The 15,816-nt window shown below is 50.5% G+C and overlaps 1 protein-coding gene across 2 annotated transcripts; it reads right to left on the minus strand.

Moving 5' to 3' along the window:
* Positions 1 to 246: 246 nt before the first annotated feature.
* Positions 247 to 11,989, minus strand: QPCTL (glutaminyl-peptide cyclotransferase like). 2 transcript variants are annotated; one of them, XM_069089055.1, is made up of 7 exons: positions 11,647 to 11,989; positions 2,967 to 3,116; positions 2,377 to 2,658; positions 2,056 to 2,208; positions 891 to 990; positions 690 to 806; positions 247 to 543 (listed from the first exon to the last, which is right to left on the minus strand). In XM_069089055.1, exons 1-7 carry the CDS (start codon positions 11,944 to 11,946, stop codon positions 395 to 397), a joined length of 1,251 nt encoding a protein of 416 aa, XP_068945156.1. In that variant the 5' UTR covers positions 11,947 to 11,989; the 3' UTR covers positions 247 to 394. The 2 variants fall into 2 exon arrangements, with proteins under 2 accessions (XP_068945156.1, XP_068945157.1); XM_069089056.1 differs by having other exon boundaries at positions 407 to 543; positions 690 to 801.
* Between the last annotated feature and the right edge of the window lie 3,827 nt (positions 11,990 to 15,816).

The raw sequence follows: 15,816 nt of genomic DNA on the forward strand, positions 1-15,816 counted from the left end.
TCCTTCCTTCCCCAAGGCTCAGCTCAGAGGCTACCGGCTGCTGCTCCCTGTCTCTGAATGACGAGTAAAAACAGTGAGTTCTCGGAGGGTTTTTCCTTTTCCATCGCTGTATCCCCAGTCCTCAGCACAGAGCCAGGCACACAGTCGGTGCTTAATAAATGGTGGCTTGCCCTCCTCAGCCTAGCAGCTCACTGAGGGCAGGCCCCTCAGACCAAATGAACAAAGCCAGAGATACCAAAAGGGGGATTTTTCTCACAGTAGCACGTTTGCATAATCAATCCCTGAGGGTCACAGTCTGGCAGAGACAGTCCCTGAGTCTCTGGGGTCCCCACTGGGGTAGGAGCTCAGAACAGACCTTGCCCCAGGGCCAGGCCACTGAGCTGTTGTCCAGGGGCTAGAGGAGGCCCAGATACTCAGCCAGGAAGATGGCAAGGACACGACTGAGGTTGTGCACTGTGGGCGGATGCAGGTTGGCCTCGGTGTCGGCTGGGGTGTGCCAGACGGCAGGGAAGGGCGTAGGGATGAGGTGCAGAATGGGCACGCCTGGAGAGGGAGAGAGAGAGGAGGGCTGTAAGCTGAGCTGCCCAGGCACGGCCCCAGACACCAGCAGGGCGGGCCCAGTGTGAAGCAGCCAAGCGGCAGGGACCATGAGGCCCAGGCTGGGCAGGGATCCGGGGAAGGGTACCTACCTCTTTGCAGGAAGGGGATGTGGTCGTCATCCACGGCCCCATAGGGCGGTCCTGGCTGGAAATACATCACCTCCCGAGGATGGGACGCCAGAAGGCCCAGTCGGTGAAGCCGCTTCTCTGCAGTGGTTGAGGGGAGGAGGGGATCAGAGGGAGGCCCCACGTAGGGTGGGGCTGCTCCCCTCCTCCCCTGCCCCCCATTACCTATGGAGCTGAGCCTCTGGAACCAGGGGGCTGTGTGTGGGAAGTGACTTTTAATGACAGGGTCAGGGGCTCCCAGCAGGTCCAGGAGGACAAACATTTCCTGGGGCAGACAGAGAGAGAGGGTGATGGAAGCATCAGTTCCTCTGGCCCACTGAAGGCCAGACTGGTCAGAGAGGGTGATGGAAGCATCGGTTCCTCTGGCCCACTGAAGGCCAGACTGGTCAGGTAGGGTCTCGATCTGATTTTTTGTACAACCCAGCGGTCTTCCTGAACCTGTACCCACACAGCCATGCAGAGCAAAGGGAAATGCCTGCTTCACCAATGGTATTGTGATTGTGGCATGCTCTGGGCCCTGGGCCTCACAGGGAGCTGGTGGAAGGCTGGGGCCCAGGGCCACAGATGACCCCTATGCTGATGGGTCAGCTCGGGCCAGGCTCTTCCAGGACACCAGAATGCCAGCCAGGGCTGAGGAATGGGGAGGAGAAGCTGAGGCCCAGGGGCCTCTAGGTGAATGGAGCAGCCACCTCTGGCCTAAAAGGTCTAGACCCAACAGCTGAGCCCCCCTAATGCTATGCCTCCTTGGCTCTGGCCTCTGGCCTTGGAAGCACAAGGCTTCTCATGGAGTCCTCTCCAGCAATGATTTCCTAGTGCTGCTGGTGGACAGAGGGCTGAGCCAGGGGTCAAGACCTGAGTTCAAATCTAGCTTCAGACACTTAGCAGCTGGGTGACCCTGGCTAAGACACTTAACCTCGGCCTGCCTCAGTTTCCTCAACTGTTAAACAGGGATGATAACAGCGCCTGCCTTTCAGGCTTGTGGGGATCAAATGAGAGCATGTTTGTAAAGCACTCAGCATGGTGCCTGCAACACAGTAGGTGTTTAATAAATGCTTATTCCCATTCCCTACCCAGGAGACTTGCCACCCACCCCCAGGAAAATGAAATCAGGCATCCCTGACCTCCCACTTGGAGTCCCCCCCAACCTTTAAGTTTCTCCATATTTCTCCTGGTCAGGGGCCCAAAGGAAGGGAAGTGAATCACTTGGTTGATAAAGTAGGGGGCAAGAGGGGGAGCCCCAGAGGAAGAAGGTGGATGCTGAGGCCAGGAGAAAAGGGAAGGAGGAGGAGTGGCAATGGTGATCCCCCCCACTCACACTCCAGGTACTCACAATTGCCTGAATCTCTGAGGTGCCAATGCCATGGGGTGTCTGCTCCATGCGCTGAGCCAAGTGCCGGGCCCCATAAAGAGAGTCTTCTGGCCCCCACTCCTTCAAGGCCTCCTCCCCATCCAGGAAAAGGAGCTGAAGGGTCACAGGAGCCCCCTGTGAAGGGAGATTGAAGAGCCATCAGGAACGGGAAGGAGGCAGAGGTCACCCCTTCCCTTCTACCTCCCCCCAAACCAAGCTTTAGTAGTCACCATTCTGTTCCAGAAAATCCTCCAGGCTCATCCCTCACTCCCACCCTCCACAATGGTCCCTTGTTCTCATTACCTGGCTCTTAGAACGGCCAAGCTGAGGGTCAAGGGCACGGACGAGCTCAAGAAGCAGAGCACAGGGCACGGCAGAGTCTGTGGCACCCAGGAAAGGGGGCACACCTGAAGGGAAGAGCTTGGAGTCCAGGTGGCAGGCCAGGGTCAAGCGGCGGGGGGCTTCTGGGGACAGTATGGCCACCACATTGGCGAAGGCCACAGGCCCCAATGGGGTCGTGGCTGAGAAGGCATCCACCTCCACCTGCCAGCCAGCACCTAGAGCCCGGAGCTCATCCTGCAAGAACTGTGGGCATAGGACGGGGGCTTGGAGGGCCAGGAAGCCTGGGTCCTGGTTGAGTCAGGGGGCACCTAGTGGGCCAGATGCCCAGGTCCTGTCGTGAACTGGGGGAGGAGTCTAGTGGGCCTGCATCCTGTGTACAATTAGGGAGGAAGGAAGTGGGGAGGGGCAGTAAGGACACTTAGTGTCTCTAATAGATCAGGGGAGGAGGGTGAGCTCAGAAGTCCAGGATGCCTAGAACCTGTCTATGGGTGTGGGAAGGAAATAGAGCATTTAAGATTCCCAGCCCCCTGCCAGTCCCTTCTCTTCCTTACCTGTCGGACCTTCAAGTTTCCAGGACTTCCTGGTGTCCTTTCAACCAGTAGGGGCTGAAGGTACTTGCCCCAGAGGCGTTGGGGGTCCAGTTGTTCTAACAGTGCCCGAAGATGGGTTTCAGGGAGGCTTCGGGCTGGCCGGGATTGGGACTGGGAAGAGAACAGCCAGGCCTGGGGGACGGCCCCTCGGTTCCCCCCCCTTCCCCGCCCTCTATTCTGCCTCCCCGAGGCCGTCCTCTGCCCACACTAACTCTAAATGGCCCCCACAGTCCAAAGCATCACAGACCCTTGGAACATTAGCAGGCACAGAATGCTGGGGCCCTAGAACTTTGGGGGTCACAGGATGTTTGAATCAGGAAACGTTGCAACAAGAACACTAGAAACATGGAATTTCTTTAAAGAAATTAAAGGCAGAAAGGACCCATAGTATAAAAACTCATAGCTCTTTTATTGTAGCAAAGAACTCTGGCTGACCAAACGGCCTATGGACGTAATGGAATATTACGGTGTTATAAGAATGACAAAGGAGGGTTACAGAGAAACTTGAGAAGATTTGTATGCACTGGTACAGAGCCAGTGAACACGGACTGGAGGTGGATTTAAACAATGATTACAACATTGTAACAGAGGACCACTGTGAAGGACTTAAGAACTCTGGTGAAAGCAACCGATGAACAATCGTGACTCTGGATCCCAACACTCCTAGCCTGTGAATTTCTCTTCTTGGCTGGATGCCTTTGAACTGGCCTTTCCCCATGTCTGTCATGCTCTCTCCAAATCCCCCTGCCTCTAGGTTTCCTTCAAGACTCACTCAAGGGGTTGCTAGATGGCACAGTAAGCAGAGCACCAGCCCTGAAGTTGGGAGGACCTGAGTTCAAATCTGGCCTCAGATATTTAACAGAAAAACTAGCCGTGTGACCTTGGGCAAGTCACTTAACCCCAATTGCCCTACCTTCCCCCCTCCAAAAAGAAAAAAAAAAGACAACTCAAATCCCATTTTCTGCAGGAGGCCTTTCTGGATCTTGTCTATACACAGTTATTGGCATGTGGTGTCCCCCAATTAAAATATGAGCTACTTGAAGACAGAGACCCTGTTTTTGCCTTTCTTTGTATGAAGAGCCTGGCACATAGTAAGTGTGTTGACTGGGATTATATTTGGTTAAAAGGAAGGGCATTTTGAGGTGGGAGGTAAGGAAGAAGGAGGTCAGTAATACTAATGCCAAAAAGAAAAAAAAAGATCATTAGCAAAACTCTTTTTTTTTAATGGACAGAGAACCCAAGGCAATTCAGAATGAGAGACAGGTAGGACAGCTCTGAAATGTTGAATTTGTTCATACACACACACCCCCACACCCACACACACAAACACACACATACAATCTGAGCTGTACATAATAGACTTGTATTTCATGTACAACCCTTCTCCTGTTCTTTGCATGTGACAATGCCCATGTCTGTTAGTTTCATAATACAAATAACTTTTCCCCAAAAGGATAACAGAATTTTAAGTCCATGAATAATATTGCTCTGAGATTCTGTGAATGTCAGAATTTTGGAACTTGTGAACATCAGAGCTGGAATTTGGAATTCTGACCCAAAAGGTTACTAAACTCTGCATACCCTTTGACCTGGAAATGCCATTACTAGGCCTATATCCCAAAGAGACTAAAGAAAGAGGTAAAGGACTCATATGTACAAAAAGGTCTGCAGCAGCTCCTTTTATAGTGGCAAAAAAAAAAACAACTCCGGCAATCAAGGGGGTGTCCTTGGTGATGGGGGAACGTCTAAACCAATCATGTCGTGTGAGTTTAAGAGAAATGGCAAAATCAAAGTTTCAGAGAAACATTAGACAACTTGTATGAACTGATGCAAAATAATGCAAGCCCAACCAGGAAAACCATTACTACAAGCTTGGCAGCACTGGAAAAGGCAACTCTGAAAGATTTTGGAACCTGATCACTGCAATGACTGATTCTGGAGGGCTGGCCACCTCCTGACAGAGAAGAGACAGACTCAAAATGCAGAATGAGCCATATACTTTTCAACAGATGAGAGATCGAGCTTCATTTGACTTTGTTACTATGGCTGTGCTTTTTCTCTTTTCTTTCTTTCTCCCTTGCTCCTTTTTTCCCTTTTGTCCTCTCTTCCTCCCTCCCTCCCTCCCTCTCTCCTTTCCTTCCTTCCTAACCTTTCTTCAATTTAATGGGAGGGGAAAGTGCCTTCGAAGGGAGAGAAAAAAATTAATAATCCATAGTCAATTATTTTGATTATTTATATAATGAATGGTTGATTAATAGAGGGGGGAAAGACTGTCAGAGCTGGGAAAGGACCTGAGATGCCACCCAGTCCACTGTCCAATGAAGGAACATGCAAGGAAGTAAGGAATATCACTGAGGAGAGGAAGGAAAGGACCAGGAGTAAGGAACAAATCTGAGGCCCTTTGGGGAGAGTATAGCTGAATGATCTGAATAGCAAACAGCTGCTTGGCCACCCAGAAATGATGATGCCAAAATCATCCAATAAGGAAGGAGGGCAATAGATACAAGGTGCCCTGAGGGAAGAAGGCTCCAGCAGCTGGGTGCATCAGAAGTGAGGGAACCAGGGATTCTGGGAGGTGAAGAAGAGGAGGGGCTTTCTGGGCAACACAGTGATGGACCATCATGTGTGAGCGACAGTGAGAAAACCATTTTGGCTGGATCTCAGAAACCACGGAAGGAGTAATGTAGAATAAGGTTAGAAAGGGAAGTCAGGACAAAGTGGCAAAGGGTTTTAAATGCCATGGGAGGTTCTGTGTGATCCTGGAGATAAGAGAGATTATTGCATGGGGGAGGGGTGTTGTATTTACACCCCAGATTTGGGAAACTTCCTTTAGCGGTTGGAAGGAGGATGGACTAGAGAGGAGGCAGGCGACCCATGAGAACATTACTACAGGAGAGGTGAGAGGAGGCCCTGGACCAGGGTGGAGGCTGGTGTGAGTGGAAAGAAAGGGACCTATGGGAGAGGGTTTGTGGAGATAAACAAGATTTGGCAACAAAACTCTTTAATGGTTTGAGGGAGAAAGTTGAGGGTGACTCCAAGACTGCAAATCTGAGTGAATAGGGCTTGTGATATGCCAACATTTACTGGATGAAAAACCAGCAAAGGAGACTGAGAAGGAGTCAGAAAGGTAGAGGAACTAGGAGAAAAAAAGTGTTGTAAACATCCAGAAGGGACAGATTCCTCAAGAAGAAGGTGTTCAGCAGAGTCAACGCACACAGAGAGATCAAGAACAAAGACCAAGAAAAGACCACTAGATTTGGCAATGAAGAGATCATTGGTAACTTGGGAGAGAGATGCTGGAATTGAATAAGGAGGGTGGGCACGATCACGGAGGGCTTAGAAGAGATGGTGGTAGGTAGCACAGCGAGTAAGAGCACCGGCTCCAGTGTCGGGATGATCTGGGGATCGAATCCGGGCTCAGACACTTAGCACCCACCCAGAAACACCTGGCCGTGTAACCTTAAGCAAGTTACTTAACCCCAATTGCTTTAAAAAAAAAAAAAAAGAAGAAGAGAGATGGTGGAAGCACGAAGCATCATGGGCCACTTTTTCTGGGAGTAAATCAATGGTGGTAAATAACAAGAAGCATCAGATCTATTGAAGGTTCTTTGAGGATAGAGAAGGCTTGGGTAAAGATTTGCAGATAACTAGGAAGGAACAAGTAAATAGGGAGAGATTGAAGCTGAGCAAGGGAATGGAGTGGGGGGGGGGTGTTGCTGAAGAAGATAGGAGGGGATGGGATTGGCCTTGGCAGGAAAGATGGTCACCCATTCCTCAGAGCTCCTCTCATCTCCAAGCTCAGATGCCATTCAAGGCCTTCTAACTCTGCCTACATTTCCAGTCTTCTCAGAACTTTACTCTCCAAGCCAGTGACAATGGCCTCCTGCCTGTTCCATGAACAAGACCCTCCCTTTCCCGATTCTGAGCACTCTTTCTGGGTCTGGCAGGCTCTCCTTCCTCATTTCCCAGGCCCTGCTAACATCTTCCCTTAATGCTAGTGCCTTCCCCCTGCTAATGATTTCCTACTTATCCTGTGTCTAGAGTGTTGCCTCCATCATACTGGGACGTCCGTCCCCAAGGGTAGGGAGCACCTTTTGTCTTTCTTCATACCCCCAAACTTAGTGCCTGGCACATAGTAGGAGCTTAAGAAATGCTTCCTAACTGTCTGACTTTGTTGGTGTATCATCCACATCATGCCCTCTAAGTCTGGGGCTTCCCCAAGGCTTGATCCTGGGTCTTCTCTTTCTCTAGACTCTTCCTAACTTTGTTGTTGTTCAGTCATTTCAGCCACGTCCAGCTCTTTGTGGGGTTTTCTTGGCAAAGATACTGGAGTGGTTTGCCATATCTTTCTTGGCAGCCACCGTGCATTTAACCATCATCTCTACAGAAATAACTCCCAGCTCTATTCCTCCAACCCCACATGGATACATTCAAGGGAACACAGTCAGATATTTCACCAAGATTTCAGCCAAGTGCTTAGTAACATTTCTAATGCTATTCCTGTGTAAAATACAGAGTGTGGTACAATTAGTTAGATTCGGAACAAGCTGAAAGGTCAGAAACAAAGAATAGCCATCATTCTGTTTCCATCTATATCTCAAGCCCTGAGCTTGAATCTTCCATCACCAACTGTCTAGACAAAAACCGGATGTCCTGGAGATAACTCCTACTCAAGATGTCTAAAACTGAACTTCGGGCCTTTTCCCCTTCCAAACAGCCCTATTCCTGTTGAGGACACCACCATCTCACCAGTGTCTCAGGCTTGTAACCTTGGCATTATCCCGGTCCCCTCACTCTCCCTCATCCCATATATCCAGTCGGGTGCCAAATCATGCCCTTTCCACCTTTACAACGTCTCTCATCTGACTTCTTCTCTTGACTCACACAGCCGCCATCTTAGTTTGGGCTCCTATCACCTTACCAAGATCATTTCAACTCCCTGCTCACTGGTCTTTCACAGGCCTCTCCCAATTGTCTATTCTAGACTTAGCTACCATAGTAATTTTCCTTATGCGCAGAGTTGAGCATGTGGTTCCCCTCCTCAGTCAACTCCAGTGGCTTCTGGTTGCCTCCAACTCCTCTGGCCCTTGCCTGGACATCAATCTTCTTCCTGTACTCTGCGGTACAGCCAGGCTGGCCTTCTCACATAACACACGACCTCCTCATCTCTTGGCCTTTGTGCTGGCCATCTCCCATGCCCAGCCTCCACTCCTCTCTGCCTCATAAAGGATGCCTGTTCCTCTAAGATGCACCTTGGGCACCATCTTCTGCAAGAAGCCCTTCCTGAGCCCCTCAGCTGCTCCTACCCTTCCTCCCAAGCTACCATGTCTTTAACTACTTTGTATACACATATATACATGTATATTGTGCTACATATATGTCCTTTTATGTACTTGTCTCTTCCTCCCACAATGTAAACACATTGTGAGTACAATGTTGTATATAGATATGTATTTATACATCCTATGTAGAATGCTGTATTTTTATGTCATAAGCCATTAAAGCTTAAACCTGCATTAAGACTTGGGATATTTTGTCTACTTGCCTCCCCCATATGGTGAGTAGAGATAGTTTCTTTCTTTGTATCCCCAGTGCTTGGCAAACAGTAAGTGATTACTAAATGCTTATCAACTGATTGCATATCAACTTGAAAGAAAATGGATTGCCCCATATAATTAATATTTTCCATCAATTAATTGACTAAAAGCATAGATGGTACCCTAATCATATTATAGATGATGGTCAGGACCCAAGAAGATCATGACAGGCTGTAATATCTGGCAGGATACATGATGCTTGGGTTCAAGATGCTAGTTCCCAAGTACAATATGGGGAGGGGGAGGTTAGGTGGAGGTTCAGTTGAAGAATACCTGGGAGTTTCAGGGGCCTGTAAGCTCACTATGAGTGTGATGTAGGGGGTCTAATAACCTAATGTGCTCTCCATCTCCGTTCAGGGAGGCCCTAGCTTTGGGGAACAAGAGGTGGTATTCTGCCCTGGTCAGAACATATCTGGAGTATTGAGTTCAGGCGTAGGCACCACACATTAGGAATGCCCCTGATACACTGGAAAGCATTCAGGGGAGGGCAACCAGAATCCAGAAGAGCTCTGAGCCAATGTTGGATAAGGATGGGTTGGAAGGCTGGTGATGTTTAGCCTAGAGAAGAAAAGGCTCAGGGGCTCCATGAGAACTGGGTCCTGTCTATAACTCTAGAGGAAAAAACTGGAAGGTCTGGGGTATGCAGTCTTTCTATGAGACTGTAATTTTGGGGGAGCAGAGGAAGGTCAGTGGGATGGGCAGGCATCCTGGGAGGCAAGAACCCTAAGTCTGGCTTCACATCTGGGGCTAACCTGGGTCTCTTGCCTAATGACATCAATAGAATGTTGAGCACAAAGCTATCTTCGAAGCTGTCCAAAGCTATTATTTGATCAGTGGGGAAACAGTCACCCATGGAGGTGACTGTGCTTACTGAAGATCATAGGAGGGGCAGTTGTTGGGAATCCAACCCAGCCCATGACTCCAAAAGCCAGCAGTAGAGGGTCACACACCTGTGCTCTACCTTCCCCCTTCTCCCCGCCCGCTCAAGGGTCTGGAAAGAAAACTGGGCCTTTCCTGTAGGGAAGCATTTGGCCTTTCATCTGAAACCATTAGGACAGTTGTGCCTGGAAGAGGGGTGAGACCAGAGAAACATCTGGGGCCAGGAATTGGAAACCACCCAATACATCAGCCACCAGCAGATGGGATGGGTTTTGGCTGACTCTGGGCTGGGAGGAAGGAGCCACAGTTCCACAGGTAGAGAGGACCTTTGAAAGGATCAGGTCCACATCCAGGCCTATAGAAGCACAGGAGACAGAAGAGACAGTCTCACCTATAATTTCATAAGACCCAGGTACTTGGACTACCAAGCCAGGACTTGTCACAGGCGGGAAGAATTGAGACCAGGCTGAGTCGTGAAGAGGTACTGGACTCAGGCTCCCAAGAATCAGGAGTCTTGTAGATGAGTCTAGAAAAGGTCTGCCTTTATCTACGCGGTCACTACCAGCTGGGTCTTGGGGGGAGGATCTTAACCTTACAGCCTTAAGTTAGGGTTCAAAGGGGTGTGGAGCTGAACCATGTGGGCCATTCTTCCAGTCTCTGAGGCATGATCCTGGATTCCTCACTCTCCCTCACCACCCATGTCCAATTAGTTGCCAAATCTCGCCATTTCTACCGCTATCTCTCTCCCACTTGACTCCTTTTGTACAGTCCCACAGCTTGACCTCAGGCCCTCATCACTTCTCCTCTGGATTCCTTTGTAATAGCAATACTGATGGGTCTCCCCACCTCAGGTCTCTCTCTACTCCACTCCACTCTACCTTACACTTGCCCCAGCTGCCAAGTCATTTTTCTGAAGCATAGATCTGACCATATGGCCCCCCTGCACATCCCCTTCACTCCCCTCATTGGTTTGCAGAACCTGGCCCCAGCCCAGCTTTCCAACCTCACCAGACATCACCCCCCTCTTGCAATCTGCATTCCAGCCAAGCTGGCCTTCTCTCTGCTTCTCATACATGAAGACTCTTATCTCCATGTCTCCGTGCTTTGGCCATGCTTGGAACGCATGCCCTCCTTAGCTCTACCCATAAAGCCCCTCTCTACATTTTAGACACACTTCAAGTTAGGTGGCTATTATGTAATAAATGTAAAGTTCAGAACTACAACTATGTACAAGTTAGGGTGTTAAGCTCCTTGCCAGTAGGAATTATTCCATTTTTTCTGATTTTATCCCTAGGCCCTAGCAGTTTCATGTGAATGGTCTCCCTTGGATTAATATGTGTGTGGGATCAGTCTCCTGTGGCCTAGGAGGCTGGTGTTTCCTGACTTTATCAGGGAGGTGTGTCCAGGTTTCAGTCTCCCATGAAGGATAGATGGGGGGGGGGAGGGAGTGCCAGTCTCTCCTGGATAAGGGTGCTTATATGTAGGGGGATGTATCTTTCCTAGACAGGTGGGGGGAGAGGGGAGGGTGGTCAGCCTCTGCTAGATAAGTCAGTGTCAGACTCATCCTATACTGGTAGATGGGTGGGAGGGGGTCAGATAAGTATAGGAGAGCTGATGTTAGGCTCCAGTGGGAGTATTGTCTCAGGCAGATTGGGTGGGGAGGCTGTCAGTCTCCTCTGGGTTGGTGGGGGGTGGGGCAAACTGTTAGTCTCCCATGGGTCTCTGGGGCCTGTCATTCGCTGGTGGATTGGGTGGGGCTGTCAGTCTTCCATGGGTCAATGTGTGTGGGGGGTCAGTTTCCCATGTGTTGGTGAGTGGTGGGGAGTGTCAGTCTCCTATGGGTCAATGGTGGGGGGTGTCAGTCTCTCACCTATTAGTGAGTGGGGGGGATCAGTTTCCCATGGGTCAGTGGTAGGAAGGGTCAGTCTTGCATGTATTGGGGAGTGGGGGGGTCAGTCTCCCATGTATTGGTGACTGGGGGGTGTCAGTCTCCTATAGGTCAATGGGGGGGTGTCAGTCTCTCATGGGTCAATGGGGGGAGTGTCAATCTCCGAGGATCAGTGGGGGCTGCCAGTCTCCCGCAGGTCGGCGGGGGTGGGGGGCAGGGATCAGTCCCTGGCTCTCTCCTGGGCAGGGCTCTCCCACCTAGTTCCCGCACCTCTCACCTGCCGCTCCGGGCCGCGGCCTCCGCCAGTCCTCCTCCGGGCCGCCTCAGCTCCTCCTGCTCCTCCGCCTCCCTTTTTCTCCCCTCCTCTTCTCTCCCCTCCCCCTCCCCCCGGCGCCCAGGCCACGTAGAGCCCGGTGCCCACGGCCAGTGCCATCAGCAGCAGCGGCAGCCGCGGCCAGAGCCCCCGGCGTCGGAGCAGGGGCCGGGCCTGGGGCGGCTCAAGCGGACCGCGCTCCCCGCTCCGCCGCCGGGCTCGCCCCCCGCCGCCCCCGGGGCCCCCTCCGCTGCCTTTCCGCATGATCGGGGACCAGCAGAGCTGCCTCTACAGCTCGGGAAGCCGAAATATGCCCGCCACGCCACGCCCCTCCGGAAATAACCCGGCCAATGAACTCGGGCTGAGTAGCGATTGCGACCAATAGGTGGCTTCGATCCAGGCACACGGGGACACGCCCCCTCCCGCCTCCTTCGGCGGCAGCTGGAGGATTGGCCCCTCGGAAGCCACGCACCCCGGCACTTGCTACCCTCCCATCCTACCGGTGGACGATTGGACACTCCCCCAATGGGTGTGACTCTGATTGGCTCTCCCGAGGACACGCCTCCCGAACTTTCCGGCTTCTGATTGGAGAAGACGAAGGCGCGCTCCCCTTTAACTAGAGATGGTCGGGCCCAAGTCTAGGCTGCTCTAGAGCCTAGGGCGAGCTTATTCGCTCTCGTGGGAGTCATCCATGCGCTTTGTCCAAGAAGGCCCACGAGTTCCTGAGGTCCCGGAAACCTGGGCTGTAGCCACTTGGAGTCAACGTCAGAGGGCGACTCTTCCAGCAAGTCTCCTAGAGTGCACCCCAAGGGTGGACGTCCTGCCTCGGGAAGCCCCACGTTCCCAAGCGGCCCATGACGTCCGGGGCAGCGCTAAACCCGACCTGGCCTCAAGCTGCCTCAAGCAGCTCTGCTGCCCTCTGTGGCCAAATAGTTATATAGCGCTTGAAGGTTTGCAAATGTGTGCTTTACAAATATGATCTCACTTGATTCTCAAAACAACTCTGGGAAGCAGGTGCTATTCTCATCTTACAGACTGACAGGGGTTAAGTGACTTGCCCAGGTCACCCAGCTAGGAGGTGACAGGATGGATTTGAACTCAGGGCTTTCTCACTCCAGGTCAATTACTCTATCCACTACTTATGCAAACATAAAAGCCCTGTTACTGCGGAAAGATTACCAGATTTGAAGACAGTGGATCTGGATTGAAATCATGCCTCTGCCCCATACTACACGAGTAACCATAGGCAAGCTACTTCAATTATTCTCTGGGCCTTGGCCTCCTCTTCTATAAAAAATAAGGGCTTGTCCGACTCTAAATTGATGGGCCCAAGGTGCACTTTTTAGTCTCTCTTGCACAGGATAGTCCTCAGACACCTGAAGACCACAGTTAAGTGACCCCTGAGAGTGAAACATCCCCATTTCCTTCAGCTTACGACCCTTGACTGCTATGCATCATTCCTGGTAGGTTACCCTTCCCTTAGTGACTATTGTAGGATCCTGAATCTGAAGGTGGAAATATCTCAGGGACCATCTAGTTCAACTCGTTCAGCTGAGGTCCAAAGAGCTTAACTGTCTTACCCAGGGTTGTCACCTGGGCAGAAAACATCAGAAGCAAGATCCGAGTTCAGGTCCTAACTTTACACCCTCTACCCTTTCTAAAATGTGGTTTCTATAGCAGCCAGAGGGTAAACTGTAATTTGACCATAACTAAAAATACAGCAGGGCACCGCCTTCTACTTCTTTTTTTAAAACCAGATTTGTGATTTCACTGATATGGGGAATTCCTGATGAGAACTCCCTCCACCAACACAGGGTGGTATCTCTCTGCAACTAGAATTCCATAGAGTTGTTTGGGATCCCTAAGAGGCTCTGGTCTGGGTGGCAGTAGGAACTCTGGCCTTTTCTGGCTGCCATGTCACCACTGATACCCATTCAGCCATATGTAAGTATTTATACATACAAATATGTATATATGTGTGTCTATGTATACATACATGTTACTTCCCTTTAAACTGGCCTTCCTGAAGCCCCTCACACACTTCCTCACTTTTGCATACACTGTCCCCCAAGCCTGGAAGGCCCTCTCTTCTCACCTTCACACCTTCGAATCCATAATTCTCTTCAGCTCAGTTGAAACGCCCTTCCTGCATGAGAACTTTCTTTCCTGATCTCCCATTGCCAGTGGCTTCCCCTGAAGTCACCTTCTATTTATTAGTTTGGGATTTCGAGGCATCTGGGTGGCATGGAAATAACAGGCTGAACCTGTGCTCCAGAAGACTGTGGAGCCTGAATCCTGCCTCTGAGGGCAGCTGTGGGATCCGGGCAAGTCCCTTCACTTCCTCGGCTCCAGCTTCATCAGCAGAACAAAGCGGGTAACAGCACCTACCTCTTGGGGTTCTGGTGAGGATCAAATGAGATATTTGTAGCCCACTCTGCACACCTTAAAATGTGGCTATTCTATACAGCATTTATAACTGACATAGCTCTTACAGTTTTCAGTTAGACCATTTGGTATTTAGTTTTCGGTATGCAGTCTCCCCTGTAGCATATAAGCTCCTGAAAGGCAGAGGCTTGCATCTGATGGATCTCCAGTCTACCCAAATGTCAGGCAGAGCAGGAGCCTAATAAATACTGTTTGGCTGGATGACTGGTATGGGGAATGCAGGCCAATAAAAACCTCAGATCTTTTAGAGACGGGGCTAGAAAATCTAGTCACAGTACCTGCATCTCACAGTCATCAAGGTGAGGCAGTTATCAGTCTTGTCCACACGGTCCAGGATCTGGCACTTTCTTTGAACCTAACCATCTGCTGTTTGAGTTTGCCTTTAGACATGACTCCACCCAAATCAGCTGTTGTCGTTGTTATTTTTCAGGTATGTCACCCCACTTGGGGTTTTCGTGGCAGAGACACTGGCCTGGTTTGCCATTTCCTTCTCCAGTCCATTTTACAGATGAGGAAACTAAGGCAAATAGGGTTAAATGACTCACCCAGGGCCAGACAGTTAAGAGGTGTCTGAGGCCAGATTTGAACTCATGAAGATGTCTTCCTGATTCCAAGCCCAGTGCTCTATGCACTATGGTGCCACCTAGCAGCTCCCTATGACTTCTTTAAATAACTCAATCCTGTCTTTTAATACCTGTTAACAATGTGACAGTGGACAAGTGACTTAATTGGAACCCCAGTTCCTTTTCTTTTCTGTAACAGGTAGGTAGCTGTAGTCTCTAGTTCAGTGTGCTGTTGTGAGGATCAGATAAGGTCATGCAAAGTGCCATCTGGCCTTTAAATGCTATAAATGTCTCTCATTATCCAAAGCTCCTGGCTGTTGTGTGCAGTCTTCCTGAATTCCCCTAGCTGGCAATGACCTTCCCCTGGGGAGCTCGAGCACAGGACAATGGAAATAGTCAGAGGATCTTTCTTCCAGCTCCAGCCCTGCCCCTTATCATCTCTATGACCTTGCGCAAGTCACAGGATGGCAGAATTTGAAACAAAAAAGATACCTCCTAAGACATACTGCCCAAGTTCCTCGTTTTAGAGACAAGAGAACTTGGGCATAGAATCAGTGCTCTCCCCCAGGGGCACACAAGACAGTTAAGCGTAACAGGCTGGATTCAAACCCAGGACCCCCAAATTTCAGTCCAGTGCCCTCTACTCTTCTCAGCCAAACCTTGGAATCCTCATCTGTAAAGTGAAGGACACTGGCCCAGAAGCCTGCTCAATATCCCTCCTAGCTCTGAAGCAATGATATGCTGGTTGCACACAGCCCTTGGTTTGTTCAATTGCTTTTCAGTCATGTCTGACTCTCCATGACCCCACTTGGGCTTTCTTGGCAAAGATACTAGAGAGGTTTGCCATTTCCTCCTCCAGCTCATTTTGCAGATGAGGAAACTGAGGCAAACAGGGTTAAGTGACTTGCCCAGGGTCATACATCTAAGAAGTGTCTGAGGCCAGATTTGAACCCAGGAAGGGGAGTCTTCCTGACTCCAGGCCCAGTTCTCTGAGCCCCAGCTGCCCTCTGATGCACCTTTGGTGTATTAATTATCAGTCCAGCATCTTATCCCTCTGGGCTAGGCTGTGAGTGCCAAGGCAGGCATAGTATGATATTCTCACTGTATATCCTCCAGGGTCCAGCAC

Source organism: Petaurus breviceps, unplaced genomic scaffold, assembly GCF_028583685.1.
Source record: "Petaurus breviceps papuanus isolate PSGF00001 unplaced genomic scaffold, PetGlider_PUasm1.0 185, whole genome shotgun sequence".
NCBI classification, from domain to species: domain Eukaryota; kingdom Metazoa; phylum Chordata; class Mammalia; order Diprotodontia; family Petauridae; genus Petaurus; species Petaurus breviceps.